Below are 24,098 nucleotides of genomic sequence, written 5' to 3' on the forward strand. Positions count from 1 at the left end.
ATGAATGCGGTGACAGCGCCATGCTAATGGGAGTTTGTAGAAATGAGATGTCTTTCCATTTTAGGAGGTTCAGTGTGAATAATGAAACGTTTTCTCTGCAGCATAACCGGCAGAACTAAATAGCAGGCTTCATATGTGATAATGGAAACCTGAGTGATGACAGCTACATTGAACAAAGTCTCGTCTCCCTTTATCTCAATTCTGTTTTTTTTTTCTTCTTCTTCTTCTCCAGCGGGGTGCATTTCCAGGGTACCACCATTGGCATGGCACCAATCATGAGTATGTGCACAGCAGACAAATCAGGTGGAGTAGTTATGGTAAGCATCAAGGGTCTGGCTGCATCTCGTATTTTTTATTTAAAGGATATGGACACCTTCGGGGGCTTATTTTTGTGATTGCATTTTCCTTATTTTGGACTAAACATATGTTTTTCAACAATAAAAATATTCAGCTGTTTCTGAGATACAGGGTTAAAAATCAGTCTGTTTGCAGACTTTCGGTTTCTGTTGTCTCTGAATCCTGTCATCCGATGGCTTGTGTGTATCTATTACCTCCGATCTCCTGACCTCATAAACACTCATTATATCAAATGGAGCTATATTGAGTGTTTATGATGCCAGGAGATCAGAGATAGGAGCTACACATGAGCAGTTGGATGACTGGATTCATAGAAAACAGAAACTGACTGTCTGCAAACAGACTGATTGTTAAAGATTTAGTCCAGGCTTTTTAATATTGATCACCTATCGTTAGGATAGGTCAACAATATCCGATCGGTGAGGGTCCGCCACCCCCCTGCCGATCAGCTGTACAGGAATACGGCGCGCACAGTGCACACGTGCCATCTCCCTTCTGTCTTCCTGCCCGCTGCTGTCCCATAAGGCCCCCTGCACACGATCAGGATTGCGTGCGGATTTTGCGTGCGGATTTGCGTGCGGAAAAGCCGCACCGTAGGTCATGTACATTGTATTCTAGGAGAATTTGAAATTCTCAATGCACACGATGCAGATTTTTTCCGCGCGGATTTTGACCTGCGGCGCGGATTTTAAAATCCGCGACATGTCAATAAATATTTTTTTTCCTGACCGGATTTTCTTCATTCACTTAGTGAAATCCGCATGTGGAAAATCCGCACCAAATCTGCACGCAAATCCGCATGCAAATCCGCACCAATTAATGCGCATTGACCGCACAGATTTGCCTGCGAACACCTGCGGATTTCAGTGTGGATTCTCCGCACATGAATCCTGAACGTGTGCATGTAGCCTAAACATACAGCAGCAGACAGGAAGAGAGAAAGGAGACAGCACTGCACGCGCCGTCTCCTTAAACAGCTGATCGGCGGGGGTGCCGGGTGTCAATCTGATATTGATAACCTATCCTGAGGATAGATGTTCAGATAGTAGGTGACGGCAGCATCTTTCTCCATAAATTCTTTAATAATTGTTAGGCCATGACAAATGTACAAAAAAGGCCAATAAAAGCAGCAACGTTTCGACTACGCAGTAGTCTTTGTCAAGCATAGTATGCAGTGCTTACTCCAAACATTTATAAGACATAGGTTGACACCCACAATTCACATAACCAATTACAATGGGTGATTATTATTCACATGCACCTAACTTAAAAGGCTACCAATAGAAATACACCCACTAGTGATTATCCTAATTGTGCACCTGCGCTTAATCGTGCCAATGAGAATATCCACCAATGAACACCTCACCTCATGCATCAGGTCACAGCTTGGCGTCTCTGGTTTCTCAATGCGCATATCTCACAAATGACGAGTCCCGCCATATCTCCGCCCTATCTAATCATGTGATCGCAGCTACGATCACATGTTTACTCTCCAGTTTCCCTTCAGGTCCGACTTGTCAGACGTCCGCTGCATTATTTGCGCAATCGCAGAAGCCACAGTTCCCACGCTCCTCCCTGGAGTCTCTGGGTCATGTGCTTGCATCCAGATCACATGATCGGGTCGCGCGCTTGCAGCCGGTCAATCTAGCCGGCAAACAACACCACAAGTGCCACGTTACCAGGGATAAAAAAAACTCCCAGGCTGTGATGCTCTGCGCTGCGCTTGGACAGCGCTACAGCCAGGGAGAAGGAACGCCCAGGGAGAAACAGGGCAGACTCCTCCCTGGTTTACCGATTTAGCAATTACCATACAGCACGGTAGAAGGTAACGGTCCACCACGGGCGAACGGAGCAGCGCCTAGGGGAAATAGTAAGTGCAGTGAGATCCCTGGGCGCTGCTCTACTTGTCCAGATAGTTATCTTACAATGTTCGGACCCATGAAAGGTCCTCTTTAACCCCTTAAGGACCGGGCTCATTTTCACCTTAAGGACCAGGCCATTTTTTGCAAATCTGGCCAGTGTCACTTTATGTGTGTATAACTTTAAAACGCTTTTACTTATCCACGCCATTTTGAGATAGTTTTTTCGGCACATATTGTACTTCATTTGGAAAAATTAGCAAATTTCCAAGTTTCAATTTCTCTACTTCTATAATACATAGTAATACCTCCAAAAATAGTTATTAATTTACATTACCCATATGTCTACTTCATGTTTAGGTCATTTTGGGAAAGCCACTTTATTTTTTTGGGACGTTATAAGGCTTAGAAGTTTAGAAGCAAATATTGAAATTTTTCTGAAATTTTCCAAAACCCACTTTTTAAGGACCAGTTCAGGTCTGAAGTCACTTTGTGGGGCTTACAATATAGAAACCACCCAAAAATAGAAACTTTGTTAACCCTTTAGGTGTTCCACAAGAGTTAATGGCAAATGGAGCTAAAATCTCAGAATTGCCATTTTTTTGCCAAATTTTCCATTTTAATATATTTTTTTCCAGTAACAAAGCAAGGGTTAATGGCCAAACAAAACTGAATATTTATTGCCCTGACTCTGTCGTTTTCAGAAACACCCCATATATGGTCGTAAACTGCTGTACGGGCACACGGCAGGGCACAGAAGGAAGGGAACGCCATATGGTTTTTGGAAGGCAGATTTTGCTGGACTGGTTTATTTACACCATGTCCCATTTGAAGCTCCCCTGATGCACCCCTACAGTAGAAACTCCAGAAAAATGACCCAATTTTGGAAACTACTAGATAAGGTGGCAGTTTTGTTGCTACTATTTTAGGGTAAATATGATTTTTGGTTGCTCTATATTACGCTTTTTTTGAGGTAAGGTAACAAAAAATAAATTCTGAAATGTCATCTCCATTTGCCAATAACTCTTGGGGAACACCTAAAGGGTTAACAAAGTTTGTAAAATCAGTTTTGAATACCTTGAGGGGTGTAGTTTCTTAGATGGAGTCACTTTTTTGGAGTTTCTACTCTAGGTGTACATCAGGGGGGATTCAAATGGGACATGGTCTAAAAAAAACAGTCCAGCAAAATCTGCCTTCCAAAACCATATGGCGTTCCCTTCCTTCTGCGCCCTGTCGTTTGGCCATACAGCATTATACGACCACATATGGGGTGTTTCTGTAAACTACAGAGTCAGGGAAATAAATATTGAGTTTTGTTTGGCTGTTAACCCTTGCTTTGTTACTGGAAAAATTGATTAAAATGGAAAATTTTCAAAAAAAATATAGCTGTTTTGGGACCATTTTTATTTTTTGTTATTTACATCGTTGATCTGACAGGTTAAATCATGTGCTATTTCTATAAAGCAGGTTGTTATGGACGTGAAAATACCAAATATGACATCTTTTTGTGGGGGTTTGTTTCAGTTTTACATAATAAAGCATTTTTTTTTTTAATTATTTTTTAGTGTCTCCACATTCTGAAAGCCATATTTCATTTTTAATGTTTTGGGCGACTAACTTATGTAGGGGCTCATTTTTTGCGGGATGAGATGTCGGTTTGATTGGCACTATCTTGGGGTGCATTTGACATTTTGGTCGCTTGCTATTACACTTTTTGTGATGTAAGGTGACAAAAATTGCTTTTGACACCGTGTTTATATATATTTTTTGCTGTGTTCAACTGAGGGGTTAGGTCATGTGTTATTTTTAAAGAGAAGGTTTTTACGGATGCGGCGATACCTAATATGTATACTTTTTTTTATTTATTTAAGTTTTACACAATAATATTTTAAAAAAGAAAAAATGTTTTAATGTCTCCATAGTCTGAGAGCCATATTTTTTATTTTTTGGGGCGATTGTCCTATGTAGGGGCTAATTTTTTGCGGGATCAGATGTCGGTTTGATTGGTACTATTTTGGGAGGCATATAACTTTTTTTGATCGCTTGCTATTACACTTTTTGTGATGTGAGGTGACAAAAATGGCTTTTTTGACACTGTTTTTATGAACAATTTTTTACGGTATTTACCTGAGGGGTTAGGTCATGTGATATTTTTATAGAGCAGGTTCTTACGGATGCCGCGCGGCGATACCTAATATGTATAGTTTTTTTTATTTATTTTATTTTAACACATTAACAGCATTTTAGGGGAAAAAATTCATGTTTTAGTGTCTCCATAGTTTGAGAGCCATAGTTTTTAACTTTTTGGGCGATTGTCTCATGTAGGGGCTCATTTTTTGCGGGATGAGGTGCCGATTTGATTGGTACCATTTTGGCGTACATCCGACTTTTTTGATCACTTTTATTACCTTTTTTGGGAAGTAAGGTGGGCAAAATTTCAATTTCATCATAGTTTTTATTTTTTATTTTTTATGGCAGTCACCGTGCGGGGAAAGTAACATGACTGTTTCATAGATCAAGTCATTACGGACGCGGTGATATAAAACGTGTAGTGCATTTTATTTTTTTTATTTTTAATCAGTGGTAATGTGTTTTTTAATTTTAACTTTTTTCACTTTTTTTAAAAAAAATTTTGACCCAGACCCACTTGGTTCTTGAAGATCCAGTGGGTCTGATGTCTGTATAATACAATACAGTACACTATATAGTGTACTGTACTGTATTTTCACTTTACTCTTAGTCTGATCAGACTTCTGCCTTTAGCAGAAGTCTGATCAGACTTAGCCTTACCATGGCAAGCCGGAAGCCTGTGAAGGCGTCCGGTTGCCATGGTAACCATCACCCATTGCCACAACAGAGCAGCGGATGATGGGGAGGGAGGGGGCCCCCTCCTTCTGTGATTCCATCAAGAATCGGGGGCTGAAACGGCACAGCAGCCCCCGATGGGAGAGGGAGGGAGCTCCCTCCCTGTTAACCCCTTCCATACAACGGTCCCTACGGACCACGGCATGGAAGGGGTTAAACGGCTGACACTAGCACAGATGTCAGCCATTTCAAGCAGAGTGTCAGCGATGATACTCTGCTAACCGCTCGGCCCCATCCTGAAAATGAGAGAGGGGGCAGGCGGATGCTCACGCGCCCGCCTGCCGCCCCCCCCCTCCCCACCCCCGCACAGCCTGCCGGCACATAACAATGAGGGCTGCAAAGATGTGTCATTTTTACGTTTCTGATCCCTGTCATGGACCGCGTGGATCAGAAACTTCCAAAAGCACTGCAAGCCGCTGGTCTGAATTGACCTGCGGTTTGCAGCGATCACCGATACGGCATTGTCACAGAGTTTCAGCAGGCACTCTGTTCCGATCACCGCCCACCGTGCGGCGGTGATCGGAAATACACAGGACATACCTGTACGCCCTGTGTCCTTAAGTACCTGGACATCAGGGCGTACCTGTACGCCCTGTGTCCCCAAGAGGTTAAAGGCTATGTACACCTTTGGGGACAATTTTTTATGATTGCATTTTACTCATTTGGGGCTAAAAAAAAAACGCGTAATTGTTTGTCTAGCTGTGTGAACCATACTTTCACTTTGTGCCCATCATCTAATAACCCTTATCTCTAAATTACTAAGAGGTGATAAACACTTATTTAAGCCACATTATTATCAATAAAATAAGAATTGAGCTATAATGACTGTTTATAAGGTCAGAGAGCAGAGATGAGGAGCCATCAGCTGAGCTTCCTGATGGAACAGAGTGAAAAAAAACAGCAGGTTGCTAGAGAATCTCAAGGCTGTACAGAGAAAGGGGTTCAAAATTTTTAATAAAGACCAATTAAAAAAAATGATTTTTTTTTAACCTCACGCTTACACGCTATAGAAAAAAGCAACAGCCTATGTGAGCTCTAACTGTCTCGGCCACCAGAGAGGCCGGCACTTTTTCCCATAGTGTGCAAGCATGACCACCTCTGATGGTTAGCAGGGTGGTCGTAACCATGGAAACGAGCAGTGTATAATGTGATGGAAAATGAAGTAATCCAGCAAAGGATGCAGTATGGACAATCACAATACATTAGTAATTGCCTTGTATTAACTTTCTCTATATGATAAATGACACTTGCTGAAGTGACACAACCCCTTAAAGTTTTATGCACCTAGAGACAAGGGCTTAGATACAGGGGTGCAGAATTAGCAATTTTAACCCAGACCTGATGCCAGAGAGGATCCAAAGGCTTCTTAGTTACAAATGAAGACACCAGTATTATAAATGGTGCATGGTAGGTGGAGTTCCTTTTTTTTGTAATAGGGCCCTGGAGCTTCAGGTTACACCTGTACCTATAAGAACCCCCTCTAACATGGCAGATTCCCCAAATAAAAGCTGGTTCTTCTTACTGGACAATGTATTATTTCAATAGCCATCATAGTTAGTAAATGAGGGCCAAAGCAGCTGATGGGACTGGCCAACTATATAACATGTATGTGGACCTGTCCTCCCATGGAAGTTGTCATACTCTTCTGAGGCAAGCATACATGTGTATGGGGCAGTCATCAGAAAAAGGGGTTCAATTGACAGCAGTTTTGGCGCTGGCTCTTTCTTCATTACACCTCATGCGAAGCAGTGATTCCTCCATCATTTTCATCCCTTGTACATGGGAGAGAGAGGTAAAACATAACCTCTGCCCCCTTGCCAGGTGATATTGTCTTACGTGTGAAGTGGGGTCCGTGCTGCATGTTGGGAAGGGAGATGGCTGCATCTAGGATCCAAGATCCTCATATTAGCTGCAGAGCCACCATTATAATGCCTGTTCCTGGGGTCGGCAGCATCGCTAGCAGGAATATTGACAGGGACACTAGAGGGTAGGGATGAGCGAACTCGAACTGTATAGTTCGGGTTCGTACCGAATTTTGGGGTGTCCGTGACACGGACCCGAACCCGGACATTTTCGTAAAAGTCCGGGTTCGGGTTCGGTGTTCGTCGCTTTCTTCGCGCTTTTGTGACGCTTTCTTGGCGCTTTTTGAAAGGCTGCAAAGCAGCCAATCAACAAGCGTCATACTACTTGCCCCAAGAGGCCATCACAGCCATGCCTACTATTGGCATGGCTGTGATTGGCCAGAGCACCATGTGACCCAGCCTCTATTTAAGCTGGAGTCACATAGCGCCGCCCGTCACTCTGCTCTGATTAGCGTAGGGAGAGGTTGCGGCTGCGACAGTAGGGCGAGATTAGGCAGATTAACTCCTCCAAAGGACTTGATTAACTGATCGATCTGCAGCTGTGGATCATTGAGCTGCTGATCCTCAATTGCTCACTGTTTTTAGGCTGCACAGACCGTTTGTCAGTCTCATTTTTCTGGGGTGATCGGCGGCCATTTTGTGTCTTGTGGTGCGCCAGCACAAGCTGCGACCAAGTGCATTTAACCCTCAATGGTGTGGTTGTTTTTTGGCTAAAGCCTACATCAGGGTGAAGCTGTCACACCAAGTGCATTTAACCAGCAATAGTCTGTTCATTTTTTGGCCATATACAAAATCAGGGGCAAGCTGCGCCTGTCACCAAGTGCATTTAACCCTCAATGGTGTGGTTGTTTTTTGGCTAAAGCCTACATCAGGGTGAAGCTGTCACACCAAGTGCATTTAACCAGCAATAGTCTGTTCATTTTTTGGCCATATACAAAATCAGGGGCAAGCTGCGCCTGTCACCAAGTGCATTTAACCCTCAATGGTGTGGTTGTTTTTTGGCTAAAGCCTACATCAGGGTGAAGCTGTCACACCAAGTGCATTTAACCAGCAATAGTCTGTTCATTTTTTGGCCATATCCCAGTCTAATTCTGTCACTAAATCCATACCGGTCACCCAGCGCCTAAATACTAGGCCTCAAATTTATATCCAGCTAAATCTGTCCCTAGTGCTGTAGCTGGGCGAGTTATTTAGTGTCCGTTCAAGCACATTTCTTGTTCTGGGTTGAAATACAATTCTCAATTTAGCAATTTCATAATTTAGTGGTTCCTGCTATATCAGAGCTCTTTGAAATCTATCCCAAAAAGGGTATATAATATTGAAGGTGCACATAGGGTCATTCAGAGTAACTTCACACACACCCGCTACTGTGTATTTCCAAGTCTAATTCTGTCACTAAATCCATACCGGTGACCCAGCGCCTAAATACTAGGCCTCAAATTTAATTCCCTCTAAATCTCTCGTTACCCACCGCTGTACTGTTGTTGCTGGGCAAGATATTTAGTGTCCGTCAAAGCACATTTTTTGTTCTGGGTTGAAGTACAATTCCCAATTTAGCAATTTCATAATTTAGTGGTTTCTGCTATATCAGAGCTATTTGAAATCTATCCCAAAAAGGGTATATAATATTGAAGGTGCACATAGGGTCATTCAGAATAACTTCACACACACCCGCTACTGTGTATTTCCAAGTCTAATTCTGTCACTAAACCCATACCTGTCACCCAGCGCCTAAATACTAGGCCTCAAATTTAAATCCCTCTAAATCTCTCGTTACCGTTGTCCTGTTGTAGCTGGGAAAGTTATTTAGTGTCCGTCAAAGCACATTTTTTGTTCTGGGTTGAAGTACAATTCCCAATTTAGCAATTTCATAATTTAGTGGTTTCTGCTATATCAGAGCTATTTGAAATCTATCCCAAAAAGGGTATATAATATTGAAGGTGCACATAGGGTCATTCAGAATAACTTCACACACACCCGCTACTGTGTATTTCCAAGTCTAATTCTGTCACTAAACCCATACCTGTCACCCAGCGCCTAAATACTAGGCCTCAAATTTAAATCCCTCTAAATCTCTCGTTACCGTTGTCCTGTTGTAGCTGGGAAACTTATTTAGTGCCCGTCAAAGCACATTTTTTGTTCTGGGTTGAAGTACAATTCCCAATTTAGCAATTTCATAATTTAGTGGTTCCTGCTATATCAGAGCTATTTGAAATCTATCCCAAAAAGGGTATATAATATTGAAGGTGCACATAGGGTCATTCAGAATAACTTCACACACACCCGCTACTGTGTATTTCCAAGTCTAATTCTGTCACTAAATCCATACCGGTGACCCAGCGCCTAAATACTAGGCCTCAAATTTAATTCCCTCTAAATCTCTCGTTACCCACCGGTGTACTGTTGTTGCTGGGCAAGATATTTAGTGTCCGTCAAAGCACATTTTTTGTTCTGGGTTGAAGTACAATTCCCAATTTAGCAATTTCATAATTTAGTGGTTTCTGCTATATCAGAGCTATTTGAAATCTATCCCTAAAAGGGTATATAATATTGAAGGTGCACATAGGGTCATTCAGAATAACTTCACACACACCCGCTACTGTGTATTTCCAAGTCTAATTCTGTCACTAAATCCATACCGGTGACCCAGCGCCTAAATACTAGGCCTCAAATTTAAATCCCTCTAAATCTCTCGTTACCCACCGCTGTACTGTTGTTGCTGGGCAAGATATTTAGTGTCCGTCAAAGCACATTTTTTGTTCTGGGTTGAAGTACAATTCCCAATTTAGCAATTTCATAATTTAGTGGTTTCTGCTATATCAGAGCTATTTGAAATCTATCCCTAAAAGGGTATATAATATTGAAGGTGCACATAGGGTCATTCAGAATAACTTCACACACACGCTTCTGTGCATTTCCAAGTCTAATTCTGTCACTAAATCCATACCGGTGACCCAGCGCCTAAATACTAGGCCTCAAATTTAATTCCCTCTAAATCTCTCGTTACCCACCGCTGTACTGTTGTTGCTGGGCAAGATATTTAGTGTCCGTCAAAGCACATTTTTTGTTCTGGGTTGAAGTACAATTCCCAATTTAGCAATTTCATAATTTAGTGGTTTCTGCTATATCAGAGCTATTTGAAATCTATCCCTAAAAGGGTATATAATATTGAAGGTGCACATAGGGTCATTCAGAATAACTTCACACACACGCTTCTGTGCATTTCCAAGTCTAATTCTGTCACTAAATCCATACCGGTGACCCAGCGCCTAAATACTAGGCCTCAAATTTAAATCCCTCTAAATCTCTCGTTACCCACCACTGTACTGTTGTTGCTGGGCAAGATATTTAGTGTCCGTCAAAGCACATTTTTTGTTCTGGGTTGAAGTACAATTCCCAATTTAGCAATTTCATAATTTAGTGGTTTCTGCTATATCAGAGCTATTTGAAATCTATCCCTAAAAGGGTATATAATATTGAAGGTGCACATAGGGTCATTCAGAATAACTTCACACACACGCTTCTGTGCATTTCCAAGTCTAATTCTGTCACTAAATCCATACCGGTGACCCAGCGCCTAAATACTAGGCCTCAAATTTAAATCCCTCTAAATCTCTCGTTACCCACCGCTGTACTGTTGTTGCTGGGCAAGATATTTAGTGTCCGTCAAAGCACATTTTTTGTTCTGGGTTGAAGTACAATTCCCAATTTAGCAATTTCATAATTTAGTGGTTTCTGCTATATCAGAGCTATTTGAAATCTATCCCTAAAAGGGTATATAATATTGAAGGTGCACATAGGGTCATTCAGAATAACTTCACACACACGCTTCTGTGCATTTCCAAGTCTAATTCTGTCACTAAATCCATACCGGTGACCCAGCGCCTAAATACTAGGCCTCAAATTTAAATCCCTCTAAATCTCTCGTTACCCACCGCTGTACTGTTGTTGCTGGGCAAGATATTTAGTGTCCGTCAAAGCACATTTTTTGTTCTGGGTTGAAGTACAATTCCCAATTTAGCAATTTCATAATTTAGTGGTTCCTGCTATATCAGAGCTATTTGAAATCTATCCCAAAAAGGGTATATAATATTGAAGGTGCACATTGGGTCATTCAGAATAACTTCACACACACCCGCTACTGTGTATTTTCAAGTCTAATTCTGTCACTAAACCCATACCTGTCACCCAGCGCCTAAATACTAGGCCTCAAATTTAAATCCCTCTAAATCTCTCGTTACCCACCGCTGTACTGTTGTTGCTGGGCAAGATATTTAGTGTCCGTCAAAGCACATTTTTTGTTCTGGGTTGAAGTACAATTCCCAATTTAGCAATTTCATAATTTAGTGGTTTCTGCTATATCAGAGCTATTTGAAATCTATCCCTAAAAGGGTATATAATATTGAAGGTGCACATAGGGTCATTCAGAATAACTTCACACACACGCTTCTGTGCATTTCCAAGTCTAATTCTGTCACTAAATCCATACCGGTGACCCAGCGCCTAAATACTAGGCCTCAAATTTAAATCCCTCTAAATCTCTCGTTACCCACCGCTGTACTGTTGTTGCTGGGCAAGATATTTAGTGTCCGTCAAAGCACATTTTTTGTTCTGGGTTGAAGTACAATTCCCAATTTAGCAATTTCATAATTTAGTGGTTTCTGCTATATCAGAGCTATTTGAAATCTATCCCTAAAAGGGTATATAATATTGAAGGTGCACATAGGGTCATTCAGAATAACTTCACACACACGCTTCTGTGCATTTCCAAGTCTAATTCTGTCACTAAATCCATACCGGTGACCCAGCGCCTAAATACTAGGCCTCAAATTTAATTCCCTCTAAATCTCTCGTTACCCACCGCTGTACTGTTGTTGCTGGGCAAGATATTTAGTGTCCGTCAAAGCACATTTTTTGTTCTGGGTTGAAGTACAATTCCCAATTTAGCAATTTCATAATTTAGTGGTTTCTGCTATATCAGAGCTATTTGAAATCTATCCCTAAAAGGGTATATAATATTGAAGGTGCACATAGGGTCATTCAGAATAACTTCACACACACGCTTCTGTGCATTTCCAAGTCTAATTCTGTCACTAAATCCATACCGGTGACCCAGCGCCTAAATACTAGGCCTCAAATTTAAATCCCTCTAAATCTCTCGTTACCCACCACTGTACTGTTGTTGCTGGGCAAGATATTTAGTGTCCGTCAAAGCACATTTTTTGTTCTGGGTTGAAGTACAATTCCCAATTTAGCAATTTCATAATTTAGTGGTTTCTGCTATATCAGAGCTATTTGAAATCTATCCCTAAAAGGGTATATAATATTGAAGGTGCACATAGGGTCATTCAGAATAACTTCACACACACGCTTCTGTGCATTTCCAAGTCTAATTCTGTCACTAAATCCATACCGGTGACCCAGCGCCTAAATACTAGGCCTCAAATTTAAATCCCTCTAAATCTCTCGTTACCCACCGCTGTACTGTTGTTGCTGGGCAAGATATTTAGTGTCCGTCAAAGCACATTTTTTGTTCTGGGTTGAAGTACAATTCCCAATTTAGCAATTTCATAATTTAGTGGTTTCTGCTATATCAGAGCTATTTGAAATCTATCCCTAAAAGGGTATATAATATTGAAGGTGCACATAGGGTCATTCAGAATAACTTCACACACACGCTTCTGTGCATTTCCAAGTCTAATTCTGTCACTAAATCCATACCGGTCACCCAGCGCCTAAATACTAGGCCTCAAATTTATATCCCGCTGAATTTGAATACAATACATTGGGCCAAATAATATATTTGTTGTTGTGGTGAACCATAACAATGAGAAAAACATCTAGTAAGGGACGCGGACGTGGACATGGTCGTGGTGGTGTTAGTGGACCCTCTGGTGCTGGGAGAGGACGTGGCCGTTCTGCCACATCCACACGTCCTAGTGTACCAACTACCTCAGGTCCCAGTAGCCGCCAGAATTTACAGCGATATATGGTGGGGCCCAATGCCGTTCTAAGGATGGTAAGGCCTGAGCAGGTACAGGCATTAGTCAATTGGGTGGCCGACAGTGGATCCAGCACGTTCACATTATCTCCCACCCAGTCTTCTGCAGAAAGCGCACAGATGGCGCCTGAAAACCAACCCCATCAGTCTGTCACATCACCCCCATGCATACCAGGGAAACTGTCTCAGCCTCAAGTTATGCAGCAGTCTCTTATGCTGTTTGAAGACTCCGCTGGCAGGGTTTCCCAAGGGCATCCACCTAGCCCTTCCCCAGCGGTGAAAGACATAGAATGCACTGACGCACAACCACTTATGTTTCCTGATGATGAGGACATGGGAATACCACCTCAGCATGTCTCTGATGATGACGAAACACAGGTGCCAACTGCTGCGTCTTTCTGCAGTGTGCAGACTGAACAGGAGGTCAGGGATCAAGACTGGGTGGAAGACGATGCAGGGGACGATGAGGTCCTAGACCCCACATGGAATGAAGGTCGTGCCACTGACTTTCACAGTTCGGAGGAAGAGGCAGTGGTGAGACCGAGCCAACAGCGTAGCAAAAGAGGGAGCAGTGGGCAAAAGCAGAACACCCGCCGCCAAGAGACTCCGCCTGCTACTGACCGCCGCCATCTGGGACCGAGCACCCCAAAGGCAGCTTCAAGGAGTTCCCTGGCATGGCACTTCTTCAAACAATGTGCTGACGACAAGACCCGAGTGGTTTGCACGCTGTGCCATCAGAGCCTGAAGCGAGGCATTAACGTTCTGAACCTGAGCACAACCTGCATGACCAGGCACCTGCATGCAAAGCATGAACTGCAGTGGAGTAAACACCTTAAAACCAAGGAAGTCACTCAGGCTCCCCCTGCTACCTCTTCTGCTGCTGCCGCCTCGGCCTATTCTGCTGCTGCCGCCTCGGCCTCTTCCTCCGCCTCTGGAGGAACGTTGGCACCTGCCGCCCAGCAAACAGGGGATGTACCACCAACACCACCACCACCACCTCCGTCACCAAGCGTCTCAACCATGTCACACGCCAGCGTTCAGCTCTCCATCTCACAAACATTTGATAGAAAGCGTAAATTCCCACCTAGCCACCCTCGATCCCTGGCCCTGAATGCCAGCATTTCTAAACTACTGGCCTATGAAATGCTGTCATTTAGGCTGGTGGACACAGACAGCTTCAAACAGCTCATGTCGCTTGCTGTCCCACAGTATGTTGTTCCCAGCCGGCACTACTTCTCCAAGAGAGCCGTGCCTTCCCTGCACAACCAAGTATCCCATAAAATCAAGTGTGCACTGCGCAACGCCATCTGTAGCAAGGTCCACCTAACCACAGATACGTGGACCAGTAAGCACGGCCAGGGACGCTATATCTCCCTAACTGCACACTGGGTAAATGTAGTGGCAGCTGGGCCCCAGGCGGAGAGCTGTTTGGCGCACGTCCTGCCGCCGCCAAGGATCGCAGGGCAACATTCTTTGCCTCCTGTTGCCACCTCCTCCTTCTCGGCTTCCTCCTCCTCTTCTTCCACCTGCTCATCCAGTCAGCCACACACCTTCACCACCAACTTCAGCACAGCCCGGGGTAAACGTCAGCAGGCCATTCTGAAACTCATATGTTTGGGGGACAGGCCCCACACCGCACAGGAGTTGTGGCGGGGTATTGAACAACAGACCGACGAGTGGTTGCTGCCGGTGAGCCTCAAGCCCGGCCTGGTGGTGTGTGATAATGGGCGAAATCTCGTTGCAGCTCTGGGACTAGCCAATTTGACGCACATCCCTTGCTTGGCGCATGTGCTGAATTTGGTGGTGCAGAAGTTCATTCACAACTACCCCGACATGTCAGAGCTGCTGCATAAAGTGCGGGCCGTCTGTTCGCGCTTCCGGCGTTCACATCCTGCCGCTGCTCGCCTGTCTGCGCTACAGCGTAACTTCGGCCTTCCCGCTCACCGCCTCATATGCGACGTGCCCACCAGGTGGAACTCCACCTTGCACATGCTGGACAGACTGTGCGAGCAGCAGCAGGCCATAGTGGAGTTTCAGCTGCAGCACGCACGGGTCAGTCGCACTACAGAACAGCACCACTTCACCACCAATGACTGGGCCTCCATGCGAGACCTGTGTGCCCTGTTGCGCTGTTTCGAGTACTCCACCAACATGGCCAGTGGCGATGACACCGTTATCAGCGTTACAATACCACTTCTATGTCTCCTTGAGAAAACACTTAGGGCGATGATGGAACAGGAGGTGGCCCAGGAGGAGGAGGAGGAGGATGAGGAAGAGGGGTCATTTTTAGCACTTTCAGGCCAGTCTCTTCGAAGTGACTCAGAGGGAGGTTTTTTGCAACAGCAGAGGCCAGGTACAAATGTGGCCAGCCAGGGCCCACTACTGGAGGACGAGGAGGACGAGGATGAGGAGGAGGTGGAGGAGGATGAGGATGAAGCATGGTCACAGCGGGGTGGCACCCAACGCAGCTCGGGTCCATCACTGGTGCGTGGCTGGGGGGAAAGGCAGGACGATGACGATACGCCTCCCACAGAGGACAGCTTGTCCTTACCCCTGGGCAGCCTGGCACACATGAGCGACTACATGCTGCAGTGCCTGCGCAACGACAGCAGAGTTGCCCACATTTTAACCTGTGCGGACTACTGGGTTGCCACCCTGCTGGATCCACGCTACAAAGACAATGTGCCCACCTTACTTCCTGCACTGGAGCGTGATAGGAAGATGCGCGAGTACAAGCGCACGTTGGTAGACGCGCTACTGAGAGCATTCCCAAATGTCACAGGGGAACAAGTGGAAGCCCAAGGCCAAGGCAGAGGAGGAGCAAGAGGTCGCCAAGGCAGCTGTGTCACGGCCAGCTCCTCTGAGGGCAGGGTTAGCATGGCAGAGATGTGGAAAACTTTTGTCAACACGCCACAGCTAACTGCACCACCACCTGATACGCAACGTGTTAGCAGGAGGCAACATTTCACTAACATGGTGGAACAGTACGTGTGCACACCCCTCCACGTACTGACTGATGGTTCGGCCCCATTCAACTTCTGGGTCTCTAAATTGTCCACGTGGCCAGAGCTAGCCTTTTATGCCTTGGAGGTGCTGGCCTGCCCGGCAGCCAGCGTTTTGTCTGAACGTGTATTCAGCACGGCAGGGGGCGTCATTACAGACAAACGCAGCCGCCTGTCTACAGCCAATGTTGACAAGCTGACGTTCATAAAAATGAACCAGGCATGGATCCCACAGGACCTGTCCGTCCCTTGTCCAGATTAGACATTAACTACCTCCCCATAACCATATATTATTGGACTCCAGGGCACTTCCTCATTCAATCCTATTTTTATTTTCATTTTACCATTATATTGCGATGCTACCCAAAGTTGAATGAACCTCTCCTCTGCCTGTGTGCTAGGCCTAAATATATGCCAATGGACTGTTGCAGTGGTGGCTGACATGAAGCCTGATTCTCTGCTATGACATGCAGACTAATTCTCTGCTGACATGAAGCCAGATTGTCTGTTACGGGACCTCTCTCCTCTGCCTGGGTGCTGGGCCTAAATTTATGACCATGGACTGTTGCAGTGGTGGCTGACGTGAAGCCTGATTCTCTGCTATGACATGCAGACTGATTCTCTGCTGACATGAAGCCAGATCGTCTGTTACGGGACCTCTCTGCTCTGCCTGTGTGCTAGGCCTAAATATATGCCAATGGACTGTTGCAGTGGTGGGTGACGTGAAGCCTCATTCTCTGCTATGACATGCAGACTGATTCTCTGCTGACATGAAGCCAGATTGTCTGTTACGGGACCTCTCTGCTCTGCCTGTGTGCTAGGCCTAAATATATGCCAATGGACTGTTGCAGTGGTGGGTGACGTGAAGCCTCATTCTCTGCTATGACATGCAGACTGATTCTCTGCTGACATGAAGCCAGATCCTCTGTTACGGGAGCTCTCTCCTCTGCCTGGGTGCTGGGCCTAAATTTATGACAATTGACTGTTGCAGTGGTGGGTGACGTGAAGCCTGATTCTCTGCTATGATATGAAGACTGATTCTCTGCTGACATGAAGCCAGATTGTCTGTTACGGGACCTTTCTCCTCTGCCTGGGTTCTGGGCCTAAATTTATGAAAATTGACTCTTACAGTGGTGGGTGACGTGAAGCCTGATTCTAGGCTATGATATGAAGACTGATTCTCTGCTGACATGAAGCCAGATTGTCTGTTACGGGACCTTTCTCCTCTGCCTGGGTTCTGGGCCTAAATTTATGAAAATTGACTCTTACAGTGGTGGGTGACGTGAAGCCTGATTCTCTGCTATGATATGAAGACTGATTCTCTGCTGACATGAAGCCAGATTGTCTGTTACGGGACCTCTCTCCTCTGCCTGGGTGCTGGGCCTAAATTTATGACAATGGACTGTTGCAGTGGTGGCTGACGTGAAGCCTGATTCTCTGCTATGACATGCAGACTGATTCTCTGCTGTCATGAAGCCAGATTGTCTGTTACGGGACCTCTCTGCTCTGCCTGTGTGCTAGGCCTAAATATATGCCAATGGACTGTTGCAGTGGTGGCTGACGTGAAGCCTCATTCTCTGCTATGACATGCAGACTAATTCTCTGCTGACATGAAGCCAGATTGTCTGTTACGGGACCTCTCTCCTCTGCCTGGGTGCTGGGCCTAAATTTATGACAATGGACTGTTGCAGTGGTGGCTGACGTGAAGCCTGATTCTCTGCTATGACATGCAGACTAATTCTCTGCTGACATGAAGCCAGATTGTCTGTTACGGGACCTCTCTCCTCTGCCTGGGTGCTGGGCCTAAATATATGCCAATGGACTGTTGCAGTGGTGGCTGACGTGAAGCCTCATTCTCTGCTATGACATGCAGACTAATTCTCTGCTGTCATGAAGCCAGATTGTCTGTTACGGGACCTCTCTGCTCTGCCTGTGTGCTAGGCCTAAATATATGCCAATGGACTGTTGCAGTGGTGGGTGACGTGAAGCCTCATTCTCTGCTATGACATGCAGACTGATTCTCTGCTGACATGAAGCCAGATTGTCTGTTACGGGACCTCTCTGCTCTGCCTGTGTGCTAGGCCTAAATATATGCCAATGGACTGTTGCAGTGGTGGGTGACGTGAAGCCTCATTCTCTGCTATGACATGCAGACTGATTCTCTGCTGACATGAAGCCAGATTCTCTGTTACGGGACCTCTCTCCTCTGCCTGTGTGTGTGCTGGGCCTAAATATATGCCAATGGACTGTTGCAGTGGTGGCTGACGTGAAGCCTCATTCTCTGCTATGACATGCAGACTAATTCTCTGCTGACATGAAGACAGATTCTCTGTTACGGGACCTCCCTCCTCTGCCTGGGTGCTGGGCCTAAATATATGCCAATGGACTGTTGCAGTGGTGGCTGACGTGAAGCCTCATTCTCTGCTATGACATGCAGACTGATTCTCTGCTGACATGAAGCCAGATTCTCTGTTACGGGACCTCTCTCCTCTGCCTGTGTGTGTGCTGGGCCTAAATATATGCCAATGGACTGTTGCAGTGGTGGCTGACGTGAAGCCTCATTCTCTGCTATGACATGCAGACTGATTCTCTGCTGACATGAAGCCAGATTCTCTGTTACGGGACCTCTCTCCTCTGCCTGTGTGTGTGCTGGGCCTAAATATATGCCAATGGACTGTTGCAGTGGTGGCTGACGTGAAGCCTCATTCTCTGCTATGACATGCAGACTAATTCTCTGCTGACATGAAGACAGATTCTCTGTTACGGGACCTCCCTCCTCTGCCTGGGTGCTGGGCCTAAATATATGCCAATGGACTGTTGCAGTGGTGGCTGACGTGAAGCCTCATTCTCTGCTATGACATGCAGACTAATTCTCTGCTGACATGAAGACAGATTCTCTGTTACGGGACCTCTCTCCTCTGCCTGGGTGCCGGGGCCTAAATATCTGAGAATGGACTGTTCCAGTGGTGGGTGACGGGAAGCCAGATTCTCTGCTATGGAACCTCTCTCCAATTGATTTTGGTTAATTTTTATTTATTTAATTTTTATTTTAATTCATTTCCCTATCCACATTTGTTTGCAGGGGATTTACCTACATGTTGCTGCCTTTTGCAGCCCTCTAGCTCTTTCCTGGGCTGTTTTACAGCCTTTTTAGTGCCGAAAAGTTCGGGTCCCCATTGACTTCAATGGGGTTCGGGTTCGGGACGAAGTTCGGATCGGGTTCGGATCCCGAACCCGAACATTTCCGGGATGTTCGGCCGAACTTCTCGAACCCGAACATCCAGGTGTTCGCTCAACTCTACTAGAGGGTAAAAAACTGTGATTTTGTTAAACTTTATTCTTGAAGGAAACAAGTCTTAAGAATTGTAAAAAGTCAAACGTGAAGATTATTTCTACAGGGAAATGTGATGTGAGCCCAGTGTAATATATCACTCTTTAGTCTTTTGGTTTCTTCCTTGTACTTGATTGCATTAGATAAGGCTGTGCCCTGGACTGTTCTACTACATAACCTATTACCCTCACTGAATAGGATAGATAGATAGATAGATAGATAGATAGATAGATAGATAGATAGATAGATAGATAGATAATATAAGATAGATAGATACTGTGACACAGTGAGAGGTTTGGTTTGGGAAAACAGGTATTTTCCTCCCAGCATGTGCTGCTGGGCTGATGTACAGCCAGGTGAGGTCAAATACCGGACCGGATTTTAAGTGCCGGTCCGGGTTTTGGCAGCACCTGGCTGTCCTTAAATAGGCAGCTGGGCTCAGAAGTGTTGGGATCTGGGAGCCTTGTGTCTGGATGAAGGCTTGTTACCTGTTTGGCGTCAAGACAAGTTATTGCTGCTATCAGCAAGGACTCTTTGAAGCAGAATTGCTGCATGGTGTGAATTACCACCAACACCGCAAGATGACTTTTTGTTTGATTATGACTGATTGTTTTGTCACTTGCCTAAAGTGTGAATAAAACACTGAACTGTTTGATCCAAAGAACTTGTTGCCTCTATACTGCGTCCACCAATCCTGTCTACCAGAGCGAAACCCCACAATTGGTGGAGGATTCGCGCATGAGCAGTGAGACTGGCGTGAACGCCGATTTTTTTATTTTTTTTTGTTTCAGCATTTTTCAGGCACGGTTTTATGTCGTACATTATACCAGCTGTATTACAACCAGTGCCCCATGACAAAATGGAGGCTGTTTTGAAGGCCATCAAGGAGGCTAATCTGCAGCAGCGAGAGACAAACCTGCAGCAATGCAAGGCTAATAATCAGCAGCAGGAGACTAACCAGTTGCTGCTACAACATGTGATGGCTTTGCAGACAGCAGGAGCAACCCCGAGCGTCCATGATGCCCGGAAAGCAGTCCGTGCTGCGATTCCAAAGATGACCCCCGCAGACGGCATCGAATCCTACCTGGCGATGTACGAGAAAGTGGCCATCAGGGAAAGGCTACCCCATGATCAGTGGGCTGAGTTCATCGCTCTGTTCCTGGCATCCGATTCCCAGAGGGTGTATTTTGACTTGCCGGACGATTAAGCAGCCGACTACCAGAAAGTCAAGAGTGAAATTCTGGCAAAACTAGGGGTGAATGTGTTGGTCCGGGCCCAGCGGGTGCATCAGTGGGGGTTCAACCCGGCTGAGCCTGTTAGACCCCAGTATTATAGCTTACTTCACCTCTTGCAAAAATGGCTACAGCCTGACATGCTGAATCCCACTGCTATGCTTGTTCGTCTTTCGGCCGATATGTTCTGGAGGGCCATACCCTCTCCAGCACTGGATCAGTCAGGTGTCTTTGAAGCTACCAGGAATCTAAAGGAGGGTTCTGTCAGCAGGGGGGTTGGCAAACCCCGGAAATCTCCACCCCAGGCCCAGAGATTTGAGCCAATAAAACCCGCCCGGTATGTACCCACGGCAGACCTGGTTCCGATAGTCTGATGGCTGTGTCAGGAGACTGGCCATGTAAGGGCTGACTGTCTCTATCGGGTTGAGCCCAGGGACACTAACTATGGCTACCCTCAGTCGCTATATGCCAGGAGGCTGTGTGCAACAGGTACCCCAGAGTCTCTAGATCATTTGTGCCAGGTGAAAGTGGGAGACACTCCGGCAGAGACTCTACTGGACTCAAGGAGTCGGGTGACCCTGGGGCGGTCCCCTGAGTATACTGGCCGGGAAGTCAGGGTGATGTGCATCCACAGAGGCTTAAAAGACTACCCCACCGCGCTGGTGTCTCTAATTACGGTGTCCGGTAGATGGACCCACGAGGTGGCTGTCGCCACATATCTACATTATGAACTCATAATAGGTCGAGACTTCCCCGGCTTCCCGGCACTGTGGTCTGCTATGAGAGTGTGAGATGCACATGAGACGGGTAACCCTAGCAGAGTGGCCAAACTCAGAGGGGAGACCAGAACCCTGGGAACCTGAGACCAAAGGACCAGCGGTAGGGGTGACCGCCACTTCAGTGGGAGAGGGGGAGACAACCCCGCTAAGTGTGATGGTGGGAGACGTGGAAGACTTGCCGCCGGGTCCTGAATTGGCAGACCTCAATGTCTCCGGGGATAATTTTGGTACTGCCCAACGTCGGGACCCAACCCTATCTCGCGCCTGGGAAAATGTTTTAATAGTAGATGGTGAACCACAACAAACGGGGCAGAGTCAGTGTTTCCCCATTTTGTGGTTCATCAGGATATGTTGTATCAGGTAAACTAACTATGGGGTGAGCCTATTGAACAGTTGGTGGTCCCCAAGGCTTATCGCAAGCTTGTGTTAGATCTAGCCCACCAACATGTTTTCGGGGGTCACCTGGGGCTGCAGAAAACTCAGGATAGTATCCTACAGTGGTTTTACTGGCCCAGCATATTCAAAGAAGTGGAAGAGTTTTGTAAGTCTTGCCAGATAACTAGCCCCCAGCCACATTTCCGTAGTCCCCTAGTACCTATCCCGATTATCGAAGTACCGAATAGCTATGGACCTCATAGGCCCAGTACCAAAGTCCGCCAAAGGGCATCAACATATCTTAGTCATTCTAGACTACTCCACTCGGTAACCGGAGGCGGTGCCACTGCGACATACTTTGGCCAAACTCATAGCTAAGGCGTTAATGGAGATGTTTTTGTTTTCCCCAGTAGGACTACCTAAAGAGGTTCTGACCGACCAAGGGACCCCTTTTATGTCCAAGGTGATGAGAGAACTCTGTAAGTTGCTGCACATAAAACAGCTACGGATGCCTGTTTACCACCCGCAACCAAACATTAAAAAATATGTTGAAAAAGGTGGTGTCTAAAGATGGGAAGGTTGGGACTTCCTCCTGCCCTATCTCATATTCGCAGTGCGAGAGGTACCCCAGGCCTCTACTGGGTTCTCGCCCTTCAAACTGCTATATGGCAGACACCCTCGCGGTCTCTTGGACGTGGCTACAGAGGCGTGGGAACAACAGCCCACTCCACATAAAAGTGTCATTGAATACGTTACCCAGATGCAAGATCAGATAGAGACAGTGTTGCCTCTTGTTAGAGAGCATATGGAGGCAGCTCAGCTAGCCCAGAGTCGGGTCTATAATCGGCAGGCTCGGTTCCGGATCTATAACCAGGGTGATCGGGTTTTGGTTCTGGTGCCGACCGTGGACAGTAAGTTCCTGGCTAGGTGGCAGGGGCCCCACGAGGGAATTGAGAAAATTGGAGATGTAAACTACAAGGTACACCAGCCAGGACGGCGAATGCCGGAGCAGGTTTACCATGTGAATTTACTCAAACTGTGGAAAGATAGGGAAACCTGTACAGAAGACAGCGTGCGGCCGGGTTTTCTAGGAAAAGAGGTACCAGTCCCTCTGTCTGATGCAAAAGAGGTGGCTGCCACAGTAAAAATTGCTGACAGCCTCTCCTCTAAACAGACTCAGGAGGCAAGGGAGTTCGTTAGTCGGAACATGAATGTGTTCTCAGACCTCCCTGGACGTACTTCCATAATCCAGCATGACATTGTCACTGAGCCTCAGGCAAAAGTCCGATTAAATGACTTTCGAAAACTTAACGAGGTTTAACCTTAACGGAGGCTGCCAAAGAGAAAACTGCCTTCATCACACCTGAGGGGCTGTATCAATATAAGGTCTTACCCTTTGGTCTGCATGGCGCCCCCACCACTTTTCAGCGACTAATGGACATCGTGCTTCGTCCACATCGTCAGTACGCTTCGGCTTACCTGGACAATATTGTCATCCACAGTACCGACTGGGAAAGTCACCTATCCAAAGTGCAGGCTGTAGTGGACTCCCTTCGGAAAGCTGGCCTAACCGCTAACCCAAAAAAATGTGCGATAGGGTTAGAAGAGACTAAGTACCTGGGGTATGTCATTGGGCGCGGAGTCATCAAACCCCAAGTGAACAAAATAAAGGTGATACGGAATTGGCCCCGACCGGTCACTACTAGGCAAATAAAGTAATTCCTGGGAATGGTGGGCTATTACATGAGGTTTGCTCCCCACTTTGCTACTCTAGCCACGCCCTTGACAGTACTCTTGAAGGGACACAAGTCAATGATGGTTCGCTGGGATGATCGGGCGGAGGAGGCTTTCTCCGCTTTGAAGTCGGCCCTGTGCGGGTCCCCGGTTTTGGTGATGCCCGACTTCAAAAAAGATTTGTTAATACAGACCGATGCCTCCAAAGTAGGCCTTGGTGCTGTATTGTCTCAGGAAGTCAACGGGGAGGAGCATCCATTGTCTTCCTCAGCCGTAAGCTCACCCCAGCCGAGACCCGGTACAGTATAGTGGAGAGAGGCGTGCAAAACCTTCTACGTCATCAGAAGGCGTCTGTATTATCTCAAAGCACCAGTGACCGTCTGTCTTAAAATCTTTGATAACCTCTTCGCCCCAAACCTCATGTATGGCAGCGAAGTGTGGGATCTGGATACATACCCAGACTGGTCAAATCGGGACTCTGGGCCAATAGAAATATCCCACCTAGCAAAAACCTTCTCCAGGTCCATAGGAGCACGTCTAACAGTGCCTGTCGAACAGAGTCGGGCAGATTCCCACTGTACCTTGATGTCATTCAGAGCCCATCTGCAAAGCAGCAATCCCAGCTCCTACCATCACAAAGCCTTGCTGCACCAAGAAGCCACAGAAAAACAGAGCAACCCATAACAAGTCACTCATACCCG

At 46.1% G+C, this 24,098-nt stretch overlaps 1 protein-coding gene across 1 annotated transcript in view; it reads left to right on the forward strand.

Moving 5' to 3' along the window:
• ADAM12 (ADAM metallopeptidase domain 12) overlaps positions 1-24,098 on the forward strand; it is a 676,627-nt gene that overhangs the window by 443,487 nt on the left and 209,042 nt on the right. The window contains exon 11 of the mRNA XM_044298620.1: positions 233-317. Within this exon, the coding sequence (XP_044154555.1) occupies positions 233-317 (85 nt within the window). The remainder of the gene's footprint in view (positions 1-232; positions 318-24,098) is intronic.

The sequence above is a fragment of the Bufo gargarizans genome, chromosome 6, assembly GCF_014858855.1.
Source record: "Bufo gargarizans isolate SCDJY-AF-19 chromosome 6, ASM1485885v1, whole genome shotgun sequence".
NCBI classification, from domain to species: Eukaryota; Metazoa; Chordata; class Amphibia; order Anura; family Bufonidae; genus Bufo; species Bufo gargarizans.